The sequence below is a fragment of the Stenella coeruleoalba genome, assembly GCF_951394435.1.
Source record: "Stenella coeruleoalba genome assembly, chromosome: 4".
Classification (NCBI taxonomy): Eukaryota; Metazoa; Chordata; class Mammalia; order Artiodactyla; family Delphinidae; genus Stenella; species Stenella coeruleoalba.
The window spans coordinates 22,241,982-22,261,507 of NC_137149.1; the positions used below are offsets into that span (position 1 = coordinate 22,241,982).

At 40.9% G+C, this 19,526-nt stretch overlaps 1 protein-coding gene across 2 annotated transcripts in view; it reads left to right on the forward strand.

Moving 5' to 3' along the window:
* SEC24D (SEC24 homolog D, COPII coat complex component) overlaps positions 1-19,526 on the forward strand; it is a 116,828-nt gene that overhangs the window by 77,350 nt on the left and 19,952 nt on the right. For both annotated transcript variants that reach the window (XM_079919963.1, XM_079919964.1), the window contains exons 11-17: positions 2,879-3,003; positions 7,658-7,849; positions 8,801-8,894; positions 16,434-16,550; positions 17,568-17,738; positions 18,758-18,854; positions 18,987-19,132. In XM_079919963.1, the coding sequence (XP_079776089.1) occupies positions 2,879-3,003; positions 7,658-7,849; positions 8,801-8,894; positions 16,434-16,550; positions 17,568-17,738; positions 18,758-18,854; positions 18,987-19,132 (942 nt within the window). The remainder of the gene's footprint in view (positions 1-2,878; positions 3,004-7,657; positions 7,850-8,800; positions 8,895-16,433; positions 16,551-17,567; positions 17,739-18,757; positions 18,855-18,986; positions 19,133-19,526) is intronic.

The following is a 19,526-nucleotide window of genomic DNA, read 5'->3' on the forward strand; positions in this document are numbered from 1 at the left end:
AAGTACCTAGAGTAGTCCAATTCATAGAGACAGAAAGTAGAAATGTAGAAAGATGGTTCCCAGGGCTGGAGAGGGGGGGAAATGGTAAATGATTGTTTAAAGGGTACGAAGTTTCCGTTTCCGCAGGGTAGAAAGAGTTCTAGAAATGGATGGTGGTTACAGTTGCACAACAACGTAAATGTGCTTGAAACCACTGAACTGCACACTTAAAAATGGTTAAGATGGTGAATTATATTCTGTGTATTTTACCACAGTTGAAAATAGTTTTTAAAAAGGATGAAAATGAGGGTCTGAATTTGGGTACTGGAGCAAGAAGGAGCCGCTGAGGGCTTCACAATTAACTAGGTGTGGATAGCAAGGGGGATGAACAATTCCACAGAGGAGATGAGGCGTCAAGCCCAGAGCATTCTGGAGGATCATATTTTCTGTAAGTTCCTTGTAGAAAGGGCCAGCATAGTGGGAGAAATGTTGTCTTCACTTCTAAGATTTTGAGTGTAAGGTGCTGGCGGGACCTTGCTGTGGAGGTGTGCTGTGGTTGATTGGAATGCTGGTCGGGAGCTCAGAAGACAGACCATGTGGAGAGAATCTGAGGGGTCGCCTACAGAGAGGTGCTGGTTAAAAATGAGCAAATGAGATTCTGTGATGGAGCATGTGGTAAGGAAAGAGAAGAGAGTATCCTTTGGAGAAAGATAACAAAATGAAAAACAGAAGCAGCAGTCAGAAAAGTGGGAGAGGAAATGACACCACGGTGCCTGGGCCGCTGAAAAAGGGAAAGGGGTCTGCCCGGCCGAAAATTGCAGAGATAAGAGAGATTGAGGATGAGAGCCGGGTTTTCTTTCAGATCACTGTAGTTTGCAGCCAGGAGATCTGTGAGCTTCAAGATGTCACGGTAAACCAGGTTATAGAGTTCATACACGCTGAGGTTGACCGGACAAAGCCAGCTGGATTGAATGGGTAGAGTGATCGATTAAGGCAGCCAGGGATGAAGCCAGTACAGTTGTCTAGGTGCAGGAGGATAGACTTCCGGGTGGTTAAGAGTGGGGATGGGGTAAAACATGTGGAAGAAGCATTTTGAAAGAATAAATCAATGGGACTTGGTGATGGAAAGAAAAGGAATAGTCAAATCTAATTTCATGTTTTCAAGCCTTTGGGTTGACGTGTAGTGATGTTATGGATAGAGATATTGGAAGAGAACGTCATTTATAGAGGAGTGATGTATTAGTTTTGCATACGTAGAAAACAAGTTACGGTGAAGCATTCTGTAGAAACGTGTAGGTTGGAGATATCAGAAATATTCAGTGGGGAACTGGTGATGCTGAACTTGGGAGAGAATGTGAGAATGGTAAGCCACATTTGGATTGGTCACAGGTTTTGGTTTAATTAGTGGAAACGATTGTTATTTTCATTCTATGTAAATCAGCATAAGTTTCTGTTATGAATTAGATTAGGTGGGAATCAGGAATGGTTTGCAATAAAAATCATTGCTCATGGGACTTCCCTGGTGGTGCAGTGGTTAAGAATCCGCCTGCCAGTGCAGGGGACACAGGTTCAAGCCCTGGTCCGGGAAGATCCCACATGCCATGGAGCAACTAAGCCCCTGCGCCACAACTACTGAGCCTGCGCTCTAGAGCCCGCGAGCCACAAATACTGAACCCGCGCACCTAGGGCCCGTGCTCTGCAACAAGAGAAGCCACCACAATGAGAAGCCCACGCACCACAACGAAGAGTAGCCTGCACTGGCCGCAACTAGAGAAAGGCCACGCGCAGCAACAAAGACCCAACACAGCCAAAAATGAATAAATAAATAAATTTTTAAAAATCATTGCTCATGTAGACAGCAACAGAGTTCCTACATTTCTTTGTTGGTCTGATTTTGGATGTGGCAAAGCAATGGAGTTTTCAGGTTGATAATTTTCAAGTCCTACAATTTTTTTCCTTTTTTCAAATGAAAGACTTTTATTAGAGGAACGTTACATCTAGCCCTATAGTGGACATAGGATGAATTAGTAACTTAATTTGGAGATAGTGTCATCTAATTTTATAATTGTAACAATTAAAATTTAATCTAGAGCATTTTTTTCATTTATCACAAAGATTAGCCTTAATTCTTTACCCTCTAGTGTGAGTCACTAAAGTTGTTTGCCTGTGGTTCTATTTTCTAAATATTTTGTAAGATCCAACTGAAGAATTGCTTCCTAAGAGCTGTTTGAACACCAGCCAGTAAAGGGACCAAAAGCTGCAAAACATTTATGTAGCAGCTGCTTTATGTTATAGTGATTGTTTTAAACAGAGAAAAGGCCCAGTATTCAATTTTTTTTTACCATAAATATGTAAGGAACAGGTACATATTTAATAATACAGCACAATTTTTTAAGTATACAATTATATTTTAGTATTTAATTTCATATCTTTGAAGAGCTTATAAAGGAAGAGAGTTGAAAATGGTGATATCAAGTAAACGAAGCTTTACTTCAGTTTCAAAAACAAACACTAATTATAGTTTTGTACTATTTTGGGCCACAGTTTGCCAGGGTTCCAGACATATTTCTTCCCCTAAGGCAGAGTGTTCTAAGCGAGGTCGCCACAAGACTGTACTCACCTTTGGGGAATTGTGGTAATAAGGTCTTCTGAGCCTTTCTCTGCTAGCTGTCATAATCCTGTCTAATTCAATAGTGGGACCCAGGTCATAGCCTGGAAAATAAACAGCTTTTATCTTTTTTATAGCATCAGAGACTGTTCCAGAAAATGACTTAATTCCACACATGTTATATTAAATGAGATGTCTGATGACCTTAAAGAGTTTCTGGGGGTTTTAATTTGATTATGAAATGTTTGTACATTATAATTATATGTGTGTGACTTGTTTGCTTTCTTGTAGAAGAATAAGCCTCCCAACCCACCAGCCTTTATCTTCATGATTGATGTTTCTTATAGTAACATTAAGAATGGACTTGTGAAGCTCATATGTGAAGAACTGAAGACTGTGCTGGAAAAACTTCCGAAGTAAGGGAACTGCCATTCTTTTTGTGACTCATACAGTATTGCTGAATTAGTATATTGGCCAGAAAACAAGTGCTGAATGGCCCGTGGTCTCTTTTGCTAATGGGGACATCGGATAATCGTTTATAATTTATAAACAATTATAAACAGCATCAGACCTTAAAAAATCAGAGTGATCTTTTGTACAAAGCAAAAGAAACTCAACTGATAAGAAATAATGCCACGGTAAACAACATTCAAAAAATCCATTCTAGATTATAAGGAGAATCCCAGCAGTGTGGTGGAAAAGGCCTTGGAAGTCTGTTATTCACTTTTCAAAAACATTGATTTTCCAGCAGAAACGGGTAGGTTGCTGGGCGTGGTAGGGAGTTCTAAGGGATGCCAGGAAACTGAACTGTTGTCTCATGGCAGGCCCCGTGGCTTTTTGGCCAAATTCCTTTTTGCCCTTAGAGTACCCTGTCTAACCCCTCTGCAGCTTTCCTGCCTCTATGTCCTGTAACTTAAGGGCACAGGGTACATCATTTGTCCTGCTGTTGCAGGGGGCAGCGCATAAAAGGAAAGGTGGAAAGGTATATTAGAAAACATGACTATGTTTTATCGTGTATAAACTAGTTGTTTAGGCTAGGAACTAGCTTCTAGTAAGGAGACTTGTGAGCAGGGAGAAAGCTTTCCTTTATGAGAAGATGACATGCTTAAGAAAATAAAAGAGGTTAGAAAAAATTGTCTGTCTGAAACCTAGTGTCTGCACCAGTCTTAGCATCTTCCACCCCTCCCTATGTTCTGAACATAAGCAACCTCTGTTCTGAACGGGGATGCTTTGAGGGGCGAGTTGTCCGCAGCCCCTAGGTCTCCCCAGGTCCTCGGGTGCCCACTCCTCTGTATTTGTTCCACATGTGGCGGGTGCTTGGGTTGCCTGTGAGGCTCAGTTGAGCGAACTCTGGACCTCCCAGGAGTAGTTTTGTTTGTATCCATGAAGCTGAAATCATAATATTCTCAAGGATGGTTTGGAAAAGCAGTGGGGATGTTTAAAAAACATTGAGGTGATTTCAAACTGAATTCTACAATGAAGAATGAGCTGGGAGCAAGTTGAAGATGGGGCAAAAGAAAGGCCTCTGATGCCTGCCGACTCTTGTGACTATAGTTTCTGTGACCTCATTCTCAGGGACACTTGACAAGTATGGACTTTCTGCCTAAAATGGCATATTTGATCACAGACCTCCCCCAGGGCTGCTTTAACACTACATCTGAATTTTGAACTTGAGTTGTATGAAAGCAAACTACTCTAATTTCTGGAAGTGGTCTCTCTCTCTGTCTCTCTCTGTCTCTCTCTGTCTCTCTGTCTCTCTCCTCTCTCTCTCTCTCTCTCTCTCTCTCTTTTCAAACTGGTTCAAATTAGTTTCTCATAACCTATTTTCATAGTCACTTCACCAACCCCTTGTTTCTTTTCAACACACTGGTGATATGAAGCTTGTAACCTATTGATGCAAGTTATGAAATCACACTGTCAGGTGTCATCATGACCTTTATATCCCATTGGAGCAGAAGTGTGGCTTTGGCAAGAGATGGCGAGCGGGGGGGAGAATACTGCTGGCTATTCCCCTCCACTTTTCAAGTAACTCTCTTGAAAGTTTTTATTCAAGCCAAAATACCTTCTCTTTCTTTATCTTTTAAAATAAATCTGTTTTCTCTTTTCTCCCCTGAAATTTATTTTGGGCTGCGTGTATGTATAACTTTATATTTTCGATGGTAAGATTGCCATCAATTTGATTTACTTCTGTGAACTAAAGCAGTGTTTTTAAAGCATAGTATATAAGTCTTGATTAATATCTAAGGTATGTTCATCTCTCAGCTAATCTTTTGAAAAGGGAAAGCCCATTCCTACTCTTCAACTTTGAATTTGCATCTTTGATATTGCCAGGTTGCCAGACTTTTCTGTCTGACTTCTCTGGAACAGGAAAGAAAAGATTTGAAGTGCTTCACTCGTTACTCAGATCAAACTCTCAGACTTTTTTCTGGTTGTTTGTTTTTAATGCTGCTGTAGCTAAGATGTTCAAAATGCTTGATTTTGGAATATTCTGGTTCTTCCAGTTACTAATATCTTCAGTGTTGCTCTGTCAGATTCATTCCATTAATAGGGGCAACTGTTGAGGGAAGGGGTCATTGAAAAATGGAACAAAACATGTTCTTTATTAAGATATCCCTTATATAACTTTACAAAATTTGTGTAGAATCAAATGAAGGAGAGACTGAGGTTTTGTTTTCTCGTGGATATGATGTAACAGGGCAGCTATACTGTTGAAAAAGAACATTTTAGGATAGTTCTTTGTTTCTCAAATTTAAAAAGAGTTGTTCCAATGGAAACACTACTACTATTTTGTAATAATGTGAGATGTCCTGATTAGATATTTATAAAAAATGTTAATTAGATTTTAAGTGAACCCTATGAATCCCAGGATACTCTTTTCCCATCACTAAAAATGTCCAAATCCAATGGGGAATAGCAATCCAGATTCTTCTCTTTAATTTTTCTTTTGTGTCTTTTGCCTTGGTTGACTCCAAATTAACTATTACAAGGAATAAATCCCCTTCATGATTTGCTGGACATTTTTCACCCTATGTCGTAAAAGGTTTACTGGGAAATAGGAGCTTAACTGGTGGTGTGCTGGAAAACTGGCTCTCAAATAAATAAAGCCTTGATTTGTAGTGTTTGCTCATTCCTGTGGTATAAATACTTCCAGCTGGGCTGATTTTAAACTACCAAGGCGACATCACTCCATGGGAGCTGAGAAGGGATACAGACAAATCAGTTTATCAGTTTGGGTTCTAACTTGCCCTCTCAGACAGTGTCCCACATCATGACAGTCATTCTCAACGAGACCTCTATTCTTCTCCACGTTGTGCTTGACCCTCCAGGAGCAGAGAGTGTAAGCCTTGAGCCCTGCCCTTTATTGGTTTATTGTCAGGGATTCCTGAAATGTTAACTAAAAGGCACTTTCTACCAAGAGCCAAATGTGAATGAGTTGTAGAAATTTAGGAAGAGGAAATAACTTCTGGTTGGTAGCATCGGGGGAGACTTCACAGAAGGAGGATTTGTGCTTGGCCTTGAAGAGTAAAATTCTAATAAATAGGGAGGGGGAAGGGGAACACGGATACAATATAGTATAGTCGTTGGTTGCATAAAGTCATACAGTTTAGATGGTGGAGGGGTGTGTGTGTGTGTGTGTGTGTGTGTGTGTGTGTGTGTGTGTGTGTGTGTGTGTGTGTGTGTGTCAAGTCTGTGTATGTGTAGCTACAAAGGATAAGGATTCCCATTTCTAAAAATTTTGCAAGAGTCCAAAATGTAAACATTTACCAAGTGCTTTTGGGATTATGAGGATCTATTTAAACTGCCCGGCCATTTATCAAGGCCACAATGAAGAGCAAATGTCCTCAGTTAGCAAAGTAAGTAGAGAAGAAATAGAACAGAGTTTAAAGTGAATAGTTTGTCAGCCTGTACTCTGCTGAAACATCAAGGAAATTGGGAAGTCTTCGGTGGGAACTTCAGACACTTCCATTGTCCTTTCTCTTGTACTCAAGGAACTCTTTAGGCTATGTGCAAAATGTAGAAACTGAGCAAACTAGGTTCTTTTTCACAAAAGTTGTCCCCGAAGCAAAATAAGTTTTACCGATGTCTAAGGGTCAAAGAAAATGGCTTTCATGTAGCCGCTGAGCACTATGTTATATCCACTGCTGAAAATGAGTAAGAATATCAGTGGTGTCGAGGTATGTTTCTTTAGGAGGGGGTGTGGAAGGAGGGAGGGGGAGTAGAGACAGTGAGAATAAAAACGAGTCTAGACCACTCAACTCTGAATATACTCAGTATAGACTTTAACAGCAATATTCATGCCTTTGTACTCCACTCCTTTCAGGAAGATTAAGCCCTTGTCCTAGAATTCCTCAAAAAAAATTTTACTAAAAAAAAAAATTTTTTTTTACGTTTTGTTACAGTTTTGGAGATTTTATTGCTTTTATTCTCTAGCCATGAACATCACAAATCGTTACCTAATAAGAATTACATTGTCAATTCGTATATGTGATTTATTTTAGTATTTACACTATATGTTTATATGGTATATAGCTTTTAAAATCTAGCCCATTTTCTGTTGAGAGTCTTGAGAATGCGTAAAAAAAAATCACACAGGAGGAGCAAGTCCTTGATAAAAATAGCTGTCCTGTTTGTAATCTGAATATGCCTTTCTCTTGCTTCAGATATGCCATTTGTTACTCTGACCTTCTGGTGACTTCTGAGAGCTTTGTTTCTAAAGACTGTAATAATCCTAGCTTGTTTGTGGGGGGGAAAAAAAAGCACCTTGTAATTGCTATGGTTAGAATAAATATAGTAGAAAATATCAGCACATGTTTTCATAATATCTATTTGGTTTTTTACCTAGATTTTTGAGAATTTTCTTCAAATCAACTTAAGTTAGTTTTGTAGTATCTCCCATCCCCTACCACTGTGACTCAGTATTATCTATATCCTGTAAACGATAATTAAGACCAAACCTTTACACCTGTCTTCTGTATATTTTATAGAATGTGTTCTTACTGAGTTTCTCATAGAAGCCACTCTCTCAGGACTTCATGGAAGAACGTCAAACCCTTTTTTCCTCTCTCACAGGGAGGATCAGGAAGAGACTTCCTCACTTCGAGTTGGTTTCATCACGTACAACAAAGTCCTCCATTTCTTTAACGTAAAGAGCACTTTGGCACGGCCCCAGATGATGGTGGTGACCGACGTCAGCGAGGTCTTTGTTCCTCTGTTGGATGGCTTCCTTGTCAGCTATCAAGAATCCCAATCTGTGATTCACAAGTAAGTATCGAGTGCTTTATAATTTAGATCCTCATCAGTTGTCTGTTTTTTAAAAAATCTTTATTGGAGTAGAGTTGGTTTACAATGGTGTATTAGTTTCTGCCGTACAGCAGAGGGAATCAGTTATACATATACCTGTATCCACTCTTTTTTAGATTCTGTTCCCATGTAGGTCATTACAGAGCACTGAGTAGAGGTCCCTGGGCTATGCAGTAGGTCCTTATTAGCTATCTGTTTTATACATAGTAGTGTGTATATGTCCATCCCAATCTCCGAGTTACCCCTCCCCACCTCTTTCCCCCCTTGGTAACCATACGTTTGTTTTCTACATCTGTGACTATTTTTTTTTGTAAATAGGTTCATTTGTACCGTTTTTTAGATTCCACATGCAAGTGATATCATATGATAATTTGTCTTTCTCTTTTTTAATGTTTTGATTCAATCACACATGTTTTGTTTTGTCATTAGCAAGGGGGTTTTAACACATGGATTATAAAGCTCTATTATTTGTGTTAGTTCTGTCTCTTTTCATTGCAGACTGGTATCTAAAAGGAGGAATTTTTTTAGTACACATACTCAGCCCTACCAGTCCCTTCTCTTTGCTGGAAGGCAATGCAAGGGAGTTATTTCCTGAGTGCGCATGAGAGTACTTGGTGATGATATAGCCACTGTTCCATAATCTATAGTCTAAGAGATCAGAAATGTAGTAAGTAGGAAGAAAATCTATCAAGAGTGTGACTTTGTAAATGTTCCAACCACATCATAAATTTTGGTGCCAAACCATGCCAGGATATCATTCCTTGAGGAATAACCTCTGAAAGTCCCCCACAGGTGTTCAGTGTAAAAAAAACACCATATGTACTTAGGCCTGAAGTGTTCGTGATTTATTTCCTGATGTTTATTACACATATGCTAAATATTTAAAACCTTTTGCTCATTCATTTCTTGCAGTTTATTGGACCAGATTCCAGAGATGTTTGCAGACTCTAATGAAAATGAGACCGTCTTTGCTCCTGTCATCCGGGCTGGCATGGAAGCACTAAAGGTGAGAAGAAGGCCCTTTTAGTTGCTAGTAAATAAATTCTAAAAACACACACACACACACACAGAGGAATTTTCATCCATGAAAGATGATACAGCCTTCATTAAAACACGCAGGTTGCTGGAGGCTGTTCAAACTTCCCTACAAATCTCAGGAGGAAACGGCCCAAACCACAGCTTGCTCCCAGCGTTTACATTCCAGCACTGTTAGCATCTGAACAACTGATTTTGTTGGGGTTTCCAGTTTAGCTCCTCCTTTTGGCTTTTATGTGAACTTTATATGATCTATTTTTAAATTATTTCAACAATATCTGAACCACCAGATATGAAAAGAAAAATCTCCATCTCTCTCCTTCCTTGGGGTTTTCAAACATGCAAGGGCAAGGTCGTCACATTCAGTGACAGAAGTGAATGCTGCCTGGGGCCTTGCTGAATGCCAGAAGCAGAGTGGGGTTGGCTGACTCCCTGGTTGGGAAGCTGAGCCCAAGGGACTCTGGTCGTTTTCATAGTAATAACGACATTAATCTGAGGAAGGCAGAATGGTTGGAAAGTGCTTACTCTTAATCATTATTACCTTAGCACAAGAGTCAAACCACTTTGGCCCAGACAGCTAGTTCCTAAAATTGATTTTTAAATTTTATTATTAAAGTTACATTTGAATTATTTTTTAAGATAAAATGGCTAGCAGTAATAACAAACAGCAACAACAACCCTGCAGAATTAAGTTTGTGAAATACTTACACGTAAATTTTATGACCCAACATTATAGTCTGGATCCAGCATAGTGATTCTTGCCTGGGTTCTTTGGTCTTCAGAGTGTTCACTTACGGGATCAAAGACTCGTAGATATCCCTCAAAAAGCCTCAATACAAGTTAATTTAACATAAAATTAAAGATAAATTTTACATCAGAAAGCGATTTGGAGATGTTGAGTTTCATCCCGTGGAAGCCAGCAGTGATCCTTGTTTGGACTACAGAAAGACTTGGGAATTTCTATTTTATTCCACATTGCTAAAGACTAATATCTTCTGTTTCAGTTTGAAAGAGTTTTGCAACTGTTGTTGTTCTCTCCTCCATTAAGGTGTCTAGAAATTCATATGTAAATTTCCTGATACGTGATAAGTTATATATGACGCTACAAGTCTTTCTACTCTGAGAAGTTAGTACTGGGAGTAACATTGTATTCACGTGCTCATGCCTGAAAGATGAGTGGATATTCATAAGCCAATAAATCATTAGCTAAGACAGTAGAGTGGAAAGAAGAGTGCGGCATGGCTCTTCTTTAGTTGCTGGTAAATAAATGTTAAAGAAGACAGATAGGCACATGCGTGCGCGCGCACACACACACACACACACACACACACAGGAAGCTTCATCCATGAAAGAATATACAGGCTTCATTAAAACACGCATCCAGAATCCCAGCTCAAACGAATATATCGTTTCTAAAAGGGAGCAAATACTGTCTTGTCACAATGGGTTCCACACTGGCAGTCCACAAGAGGTCCAGAGGCTGCATAGCAGCCTTGAAAGAAAAAATATGTAAAGCACCTTGTGTACATGCATTCCACGTATCTAAAATGTGATATTATGACACATGACTGAAAACCACTGTGTTCTTATTAAGCATGATGTTCTTCGAGGTTGCTCAGTACCATGATAACTGCGCTGTCAGTGTTCTCAGCTGCCTGTCGTTTTTCAGAGGCCAGTGCATTTCAGTCAATCTACTTTCATGTCTTTTGCATGTTATTTTTTGTTATACTTTCAATTTTTAATATTAGAGTAGCATGTACTTTTACACTGAAGTTTAAAGATGAGAAGAAACTAATATCTAAATATAATCAGAATAACTTTACAAATATCAAAGTAAATAAGTAGCATTATTCTTACAAAGTAGAATGAACTCCCTTTAGAGAAGGTAAAGAACTTTTTTTATAGCTTTTTATCTTTTATAAATTTATTTTATTTATTTATTTTTGGCTGCGTTGGGTCCTTGTTGCCGCGCGCGGGCTTCCTCTAGTTGCGGATAGCGGGGGCTACTCTTCATTGCAGTGTGCAGGCTTCTCATTGCGGTGGCTTCTCTTGTTGTGGAGCACGGGCTCTAGGCGCGCGGGCTTCAGTAGTTGTGTTACATGTGTTCAGTAGTTGTGGCTCGCGGGCTCTAGAGCGCAGGCTCAGTAGTTGTCGCGCACGGGCTTAGTTGCTCCGCGGCATGTGGGATCTTCCCAGACCAGGGCTCAAACCCGTGTCCCCTGCATTGGCAGGCGGATCCTTAACCACTGCGCCACCAGGGGAGCCCCAAGAACTGTCTTTATATGAAGATAAGAAGCTACCTTTATAAAATGACACTGTTGGACATAATGTTAGTGGTGCTTACTGCCCTGTGCCTGCTGGCAGATCGCTCTCCCAGCCCGTCTTCACACAGACTCCACGGCTGCAGAAGACCGGGAAGGCAGGCATGCCCCAAATCGTGGAGTCACGTATTAAAGGGCGGGTACTTTTTTCAAATGCAGATCTCTGGCCCCACTTCCAGAGATCCTGCCTGATTCATTAGCTCCCCAGCTTGCTCTGCTGATTATCCATATTTGGGAACCACCAGCATAAAGAATTGTTATTCATTCTGCCATCTCTTGGAATATCCTTACATTAAGTTAACTCACGAGAAAATTGCATACCTGACCCGTACAACTTCACATTACACTTGCACTAAGAACGCTTGTGTTTAACTCTGATTTAATGTCTTGCCCTAAGCTGTTAATTAATGGTTAAATTAAGAAAGAACACTATGAAGAAAGTTCTTTCTTGTGTAGAACATTAACTGGAGACCTTATTGCATGATTCAATCTCTTACATGTAGAAAGATTCGCTAGCTGGTTTCCTAGAGTCGGTTGCTATAAGCAGTCTAACGCATAATGTTTCTTTTAGCTTTAACTACTAAGATACTACTTAGGGTAGATATTCTAATATAATGATTTCTTTTCCCTGACCTTCTTAGTGATTTCCAGTTCTTTACATTTGCCTTAGCATTTCTATTATATATGTACCTTTAATCATCTGTTTCCTCAACACTTTTTTGTATAAATAGACCATTGCCATAAATAACCTTAATGAAAAAGGTTTCTTCTGCATCTTCCAAGAAGATTCGGGGTGATTATAATTCGTTGTATAAGAGCAGACACTGCTGTAGTACAATTCGATACTTTCTCCCTCGTAGCAACTTTATCAGGTTTGGATGAAGGAAAAAAAATTCCAAATAAGATAAAAGTGTGTGTGTGTGTGTAAATGTCTGATGTGTGTAAATGTCTGATGTGTGTAAATGTCTGATGTGTGTACGATAGCTTAGCTGCCTGTGACCGTCACATCATCTCATCATCTTTTCAGGTCCCGTGTGGCTAAGACTTAAATTTGTATAACATATACAGGGTACTAAAATTCTTGCCTGAAGTCATTATTAGGTAAGAGCTAACATTTTTGAGAATTTGCAGGGTAATATCTAAATACTGAAGAGACCACATCATTCATTCACTTATTCTTTCAGTCAACAAAGATTGATTAAATGCCTGTGTTTTGTTAAGACAATGTGAGGACTACTGTCCCTGCTTCTAAGTTGCTCATAGTGTAAAAGAGATGTAACTCTGTAATACCATGTGTGATGTTCATTGCTTATGTTCCCAAAAATAAAGGGGGTGGGGGAGGAGAGCAAAGAGTAACTTTGGGAAGTCCGGGACCGCAGCAGGTCAGCCGAGGAGCTCAGGGTGTTCTGCACGAGAGGCCGGAGCTGAGAGTCTCATTCTCTGTGGAGGGGAGGAGAAACTGAGAGAGCATCAGAGTGCAATGTTTCTTATTTGTGTCCAAGTGGAGACACTTTAGAACTGGACTCCCCCATTTGAATTATAGCTCTACTTTCTATCAGCTAGATGCCAAGTAAAATCTATATATAATTAGTTGTAATAAACTTTTTGAAGCAAAGGAAGAGAGTAGACAAAAACTAACATAAAACATGTGCTAATTTGTCGCAAAGATAAAGAGGGACTGTTTGGTAACTTCTGATGCATACTTTCTCAAAATCCCTTGAACTATCCAACTAAAGGTTTCCATTCCCTATTTTCTGTTGTACATGCTTCCGTGTCCACAGCCTCTTGTACTCCTAGTGTCTTTTTTTCCATATAGTCTTCCAAAATCTGCATCTCTTTCAAAATCTGACACTCATAACTCAACTATATGTGAAATTCTGGCATTGTCTTTTAAGTTGGCCTCAGAACAGTTTTCTGAGTTAGCTCTTCCTTCCCCCATAAAACTAGATAAATAGAGTTTGGCAAAATGTTGGAGGGAAATGGCCTTCAGTGGTTATGCTTCAAATATATCATTAGGTGGGGGGAATTTATGTTTCAGTTGTCTTAATATATGCTTAAATTTGGATTCAAGACGATGCATCACAACATTCCTTCCACAAAAATGTACGGAGCATCTATAGAGCGAAAGGTACCAGACCCTGGGCAGGGGCCTTGGAGAAATACATTGTAGAAAAATCAAGGTCCTTCCTTTTTCATGGAGCCTGTGATCCATGGAAGACAGTAGAATACCTAAAGTTGTAACACAGTGTCATTAATTCTAGAAAAGTCTTATTTACAAAGCAGAGTAGGGACATAGAGGTAGAGGCAACCAGCTCTGCTGAGGGGGATAATAACACATCTCTCAGAGGAAAGGACATCGGAGCTGAATTTCAAACAATGGGTTCTCCAGGCCAGCCTTTCTCAACCTGTTTCCACCATAATAAGAATGACATGTCATTCGTCTAACCCTACATGTTGCACTTATGTGGGCACAATCAGATTTTGGTAAAAACATAAATTTTGTAGGGATTATAAAGCATATAATGCCATAGGAGCTCTTTCTTTTATTGCTACTCATAAAAGATTTTATAAGGATGTGATTAATGAAATAATAAATCTGAAATTAATAGCCATTATATAAGGAAAAAAGATAAATAGGGCTTCTTTATTTTTTTCAATATTGTACTTTTTTTTTCCTTCAGAGTTTTACTCCATAGGTAATATTAACTAGGCAATCATGTATGTGTAATTATGATTAACACCATGTCCTGGGTCATTGAATTCTCTCAACAATATTTTGTAGTTACTGTTTTTCCTGCATCATATAATTAGGTAGCTGAGGCTTAGAGAAGTTAAATATTTTGCCCAGTGTCACTTAGCTGATAAAATGGCTGGGATTCTAACCCATGCAGTTAGGAACTAGGACCCATGCTTTTAACTACTGTGGTATAAAGTTACAGTGCATCTGTGAGTACAGAAGATCTAGATGATAGAAGAATTTTTTATTTTTTATTTTTTTGCGGTATGCGGGCCTCTCACTGTTGTGGCCTCTCCCATTGCGAAGCACAGACTCTGGACGCTCAGGCTCAGCGGCTGTGGCTCACGGGCCCAGCTGCTCCGTGGGATGTGGGATCTTCCCGGACTGGGACACGAACCCGTGTCCCCTGCATTGGCAGGCGGACTCTCAACCACTGCGCCACCAGGGAAGCCCGACAGAAGAATTTTTGACAATGAATTCTTTAGGGGAATTGGGCAGGCGAGGCATGAAAAGTCAGGGAAAAGATAGACTTTTAAGAAAAGTTTTATACCTTTTCTGCTACTTGGATTAAAATTAAAAGTACTTTTATAAAAGTGATAGAAATGAAAAAAATTTAGTCATAGAATTGCAAAATATTTAACATGTTATTATCAATATTACTGGAAATTTTACTTGGATTTGGTCATTGGAACTACTGTCTTTGTTGGCCAAAGTGTTGAAAACACCTTTTCCTATGTGGTGTGTATACACATGGAGGGTCACTGTCCGTGCTCTTCATTCAGCCTTGCCTTCCTTCTTATTAATGCTGTTATGTATCAGTAATTTGCGGTAAAAGACTTGGGCAACAATAAAGTCACTGCTCACTACTGGCCACACAGCAAAGACAAGATGGGGCATGGGTTACACACCCTCCCCAGGGTGTCAGCTGGGACCCACTCCACAAAGCATATCACAGTGTCACTCGGTGAGACACATTAAGACAGGGCTAGCCTTGAATTCTCTTCATTTGTTTTTTAAGGAACTTATTCACAAACCCAAGTACCTTATTATTAGTAGCAAATGACTTCACATCTTGCAGCTGACCCAGGCACACAAGTGTGCAAACAACAGCTCCAGGCCAAGGAAAAGGAGAGATGGATTCCAGGCAGAGGGAACAAATACGGAGGTGTGTAAAGCACGTGGTGTGTTCCAGGAAAGCAAGAAGGTTGTGTGGCTGCAACTTCCAGTGCAGGGGATGGTCAGGGGCGAGATTAGACTGGAAAGACAGATTCAGACTGAACTCCAAAGGGCCTCAAAACTGTTGCTTACAGGCTGTGTGAACTCACCAGATTGGATGAGCCTCCGTTTTCCTATCCTTAACATGCAGACAATACTACCTTTGTCACCAGGTTGTGAGGATTACATAAGAAATGTGCGCGAAGGATCTGGTGCAGAGCTGCACACAGCGAAGGAACGTTGGTAGCAACACATCTCACTGTTTCCCGGCCTTCCTGCTCCCACCCAAATAAAGGAATGTGGACTTTATCCTGTAATGGAAAGGCTTCAGGAGTCTTGAGGAGAAAAGTCACCTATGTGATCAGAACAGTTGCCTTGAAATTATTTCAAGGCAACAGTGTGCCTGGATGGTTTGGAGAGAGGCAAGATGGGAGAGGAGCAATATACTGAATCATTTAATTTCAGTAAATTTTTCTTGTACGTTACTTCTTAGCTCCCTAAATAAGATTTTAAATATTTTTAATGCTGATTTGACTTTCATGGAGCCTCCCTGGGCTTTTTGTTGCTTCCCAGGGACTACAGATAGTGTGATGTTGATCCCGCATTTTTTCCTTTTGTCATCTTGCCTGATAGCTGATTCCTTGTGTCTGCTGTTGCCACACCACCGCTGCATTCTTGTGCATTCTTCCTTGAAGTACCCCTTCAGGTTTAATCTGTTTACTAATGATTTCAAAGAAGAGCTTGTATTACATCATGATCCTGGGAATCCTATCATCAGGGGATTTACCTGGTCCTGAAAGACTACTGTTGGCTAAATGAGAAAGTATTTTTACCTGGACACATCATTTTAATAGGTGTTTAAAGCATCATGGTATAGAGACCTACATTTATACATTGACTCTTTGGGGAATTTCCTGGTGGTCCAGTGGTTAGGACCTGGTGCTTTCACTGCTGTGGGCCCGGGTGCGATCCCTGATCAGGGAACTAAGATCCTGCAAGCCGCACAGTGTGGCCCCCCCCAAAAAAAATTGGCCCCTTCGTTTATAACTTGTGTGACTTTAGGCATATCACTTAGCCTCCCTGAGCCTCAGTTTTCCAATCTATAGAAGACACAAGGTTACTGTGAGTATTAATGAGATGTATACAGTGCTTGGCTCATAGAAAGTACTTATATTTTACTTTCCTGAGTCCCTTAAAATAAAACTTCCCGCCCAAGACTCTTTTTTTTCCCCCCCAGGCAGCTGACTGTCCCGGGAAGCTGTTCATCTTCCATTCCTCCTTGCCAACTGCGGAAGCACCAGGGAAGCTCAAAAACAGAGATGACAAAAAACTGATTAATACGGACAAAGAGAAGGTATTTGTAAACAGTTGCCCTTTGAAGTCCATATGTCAGTTCTTAAGATGGAATAAAGGGAGAGGGAGTGTGTGCTTTGTATAGGAAAGGGGGAGAAGCTACATGTAATGTATAAATCCAGGACATTGTATTTTGTAGGAAAATTTTGAATTGTAAATAATTTAGGAAATTGTATATTCCTAGAAAAACTGATGTCTGAAATAAGATAAGGTCTCAAACTTTTTTCATGTATAATCTGTGTAAGAGACGGAGTAATAAGACTATTAGGGGAATGGAAGAAATGGGGGGAAATGCAGAAAGAAGATAAAGGTAGAGGGCGAATGTAGTGGACGGTCCCGTATGACAGCACTCCCGAGGCATGAAGCAGACGTGCCTGGGGCTCAAAATATGCTTTGCTCAGACCCTCTCTGGCAGTGTAGCCGTGGGGACAAGTCGGGGGAAAGGATAAACCGTGAGGTAAGCATCCAGCCGCGGCCACGTGACACCAAGCAAGTTGCCTCATCTCGGTCTGTCAAAGGGAGGACTAAACATCAGCTTCCTTAGAGCTGTCGGAGGATCAGATAACATTGCGCACATACGTGTATTAAACACGGCACACGCCTGGCGCACAGGGTGCTCGACACATGGCCTCTGCACTGATGATTATCACGGCTCACTTCTTCTTCTGCATTTAACTGGGAAAAAAAATTCATTTAAAAAACTTCAGTGAGGGGCTTCCCTGGTGGCGCAGTGGTTGAGAGTCCGCCTGCCGATGCAGGGGACACGGGTTCGTGCCCCGGTCTGGGAAGATCCCACATGCCGCGGAGCGGCTGGGCCCGTGAGCCATGGCCACTGAGCCTGCGCGTCCGGAGCCTGTGCTCCGCAACGCAAGGGGCCACAACAGTGAGAGGCCCGTGTACCGCAAAAAAAAAAAAAAAGAAAAAAAAAAACTTCAGTGAGAATTCAATAGAAATTAAAAACAGAAACCAGAAACATTACGTGGTTTTCTTTTTCCCCTTTGTGTATCTTTTTCTTCAGATCCTCTTCCAGCCCCAGACAAATGTCTACGACCCTCTAGCCAAGGACTGCGTGGCTCATGGCTGCTGCGTGACGCTCTTCCTCTTCCCCAGTCAGTACGTGGACGTGGCCTCCTTGGGTCTCGTGCCTCAGCTCACGGGAGGAACCCTCTACAAGTACAACAATTTCCAGGTAAAGGCCAGCAATTTGTTTGCCTCGGTTTTCCACTGCTGGTTTACTTTTGGTGCTTAGATCTGTGAGAAAGCTGTGCCCCCTTGTGGGCAGCCGACACATGTAAATTCTAGGTCCGATGGAAAAGGATGGACAGATGGTTAGGAATTGCTTGCCTGCTCCCTAAGGTATGGCCACAGATTGACTCATTCAGCCTCCGAGTTGAATGTCAATGTTAAGCTTCCATGTTGGGGGGAAATATATTTAATATAAAATCTTGGTATTTTATATTAAATATATTTAAGGTATTGTTTTTAAAAGTGACTATATATTTGTTTTAAAGTGTTATGATATGGGGGCGGGTCAGTTCATGATACTCCTCCCGCCCCCTCCAAGCCTGAACTGAGAGACAGAGTCAAGAGACGATCAGAACACCAGCCCTGGAACGGACCTAGGTCTGTGGGCAAGTGGGGTTCCTAGCGCTTTCCCCTCAGTGAGACAAACTTTACACCGAGGCGGCACAGACAAAAGCGTCTCCCGCGGACTCCTGCCTCCTGCTGCTGTACTGAGGGCCAGGAAGCGTGTGCTTCCTGCAGGCAGGCTGCTTCCCCAGAAAGAAGATGTGGAAGAGGCCGAGCTACGCCTGCCCAGTTCCTTTTCCCAAGCTTAGAAATTGGATAAGTCACCTGTCCTCCCCTGAGGAGAAGAGGTTGGGGGGCACCTCTAAGTTATGTGCCTCCAGAGGGAAACATGGAGGGGGAACGAGTGTTCCCCCAACATAAATGACAGTGTTCATCATCTAGTTGTATTTTGATGAAAGCAGTTATTTTTCATTGCCTAGCTACATATTTATATTAGGAACTAGATGAGGGATTTGATAAGACCAAAGAGTATAAATGAAATGACACTGAAAAAGCTTTCAGAACCCTTTCTGAGATTTCTGGATAAAGTAGGTTTTAATCAAGATTTGTTTAAAAAAGAATTGTTATTTTAAGTATTTTGCTGCCACCTGGTGGGCATGATCATACTTTATTTTTTAGGTGCACTTGGACGGCCAACAATTTTTGAATGACCTCAGAAATGATATTGAGAAGAAAATAGGATTTGATGCTATTATGAGGGTTCGTACCAGCACAGGTACTTCTCGTTTTTATTATTTTTCAGGTCTCTGTTGTGTAATTGTTTCCTCTTCAAACTCATTAACAGGCCAACAAAGAAAGTAACAGTAAAATAAGGAGAAGCAAAATTTCCCTCTTCCCTCATCCTTAGGTTTCAGAGCCACTGACTTCTTTGGTGGCATCTATATGAACAACACCACCGATGTAGAGATGGCAGCCATTGACTGTGACAAGGCAGTGACTGTGGAGTTCAAGCATGATGACAAACTCAGTGAAGACAGTGGAGCCTTAATCCAGGTGATCTAAAATGTCTTCCCATCTTTTGCTTTGTAGTTTGTTACTGACAGTGATCAGTGGGGGAGACTCCAGGGCCATCAACTGTGTTAGTCTCTCCATAAAGAAATTCAACTCCATTTCTCCAAAGGCAAAAGTGACTAGAGCACTCTGTGGTGTATTCTCCATACTGATTCATATATGCTATTTATGTGAAGTAACCATTATGTATGTCTTTGCATGAGAGCCCCGCAGACTTGAGGTCAGAATGACAGGCATCAGTACCCACTCACTGGTTTGCTGCATTCCTGAATGCCGTGTGCGGGACACCATTGCTGAGACGTGTTATCATAACAGAAGCAAGTAACGATGGGATTTGGCTTTGTAGCAAATAAGATTAACTAGAAGCCATGGAGAC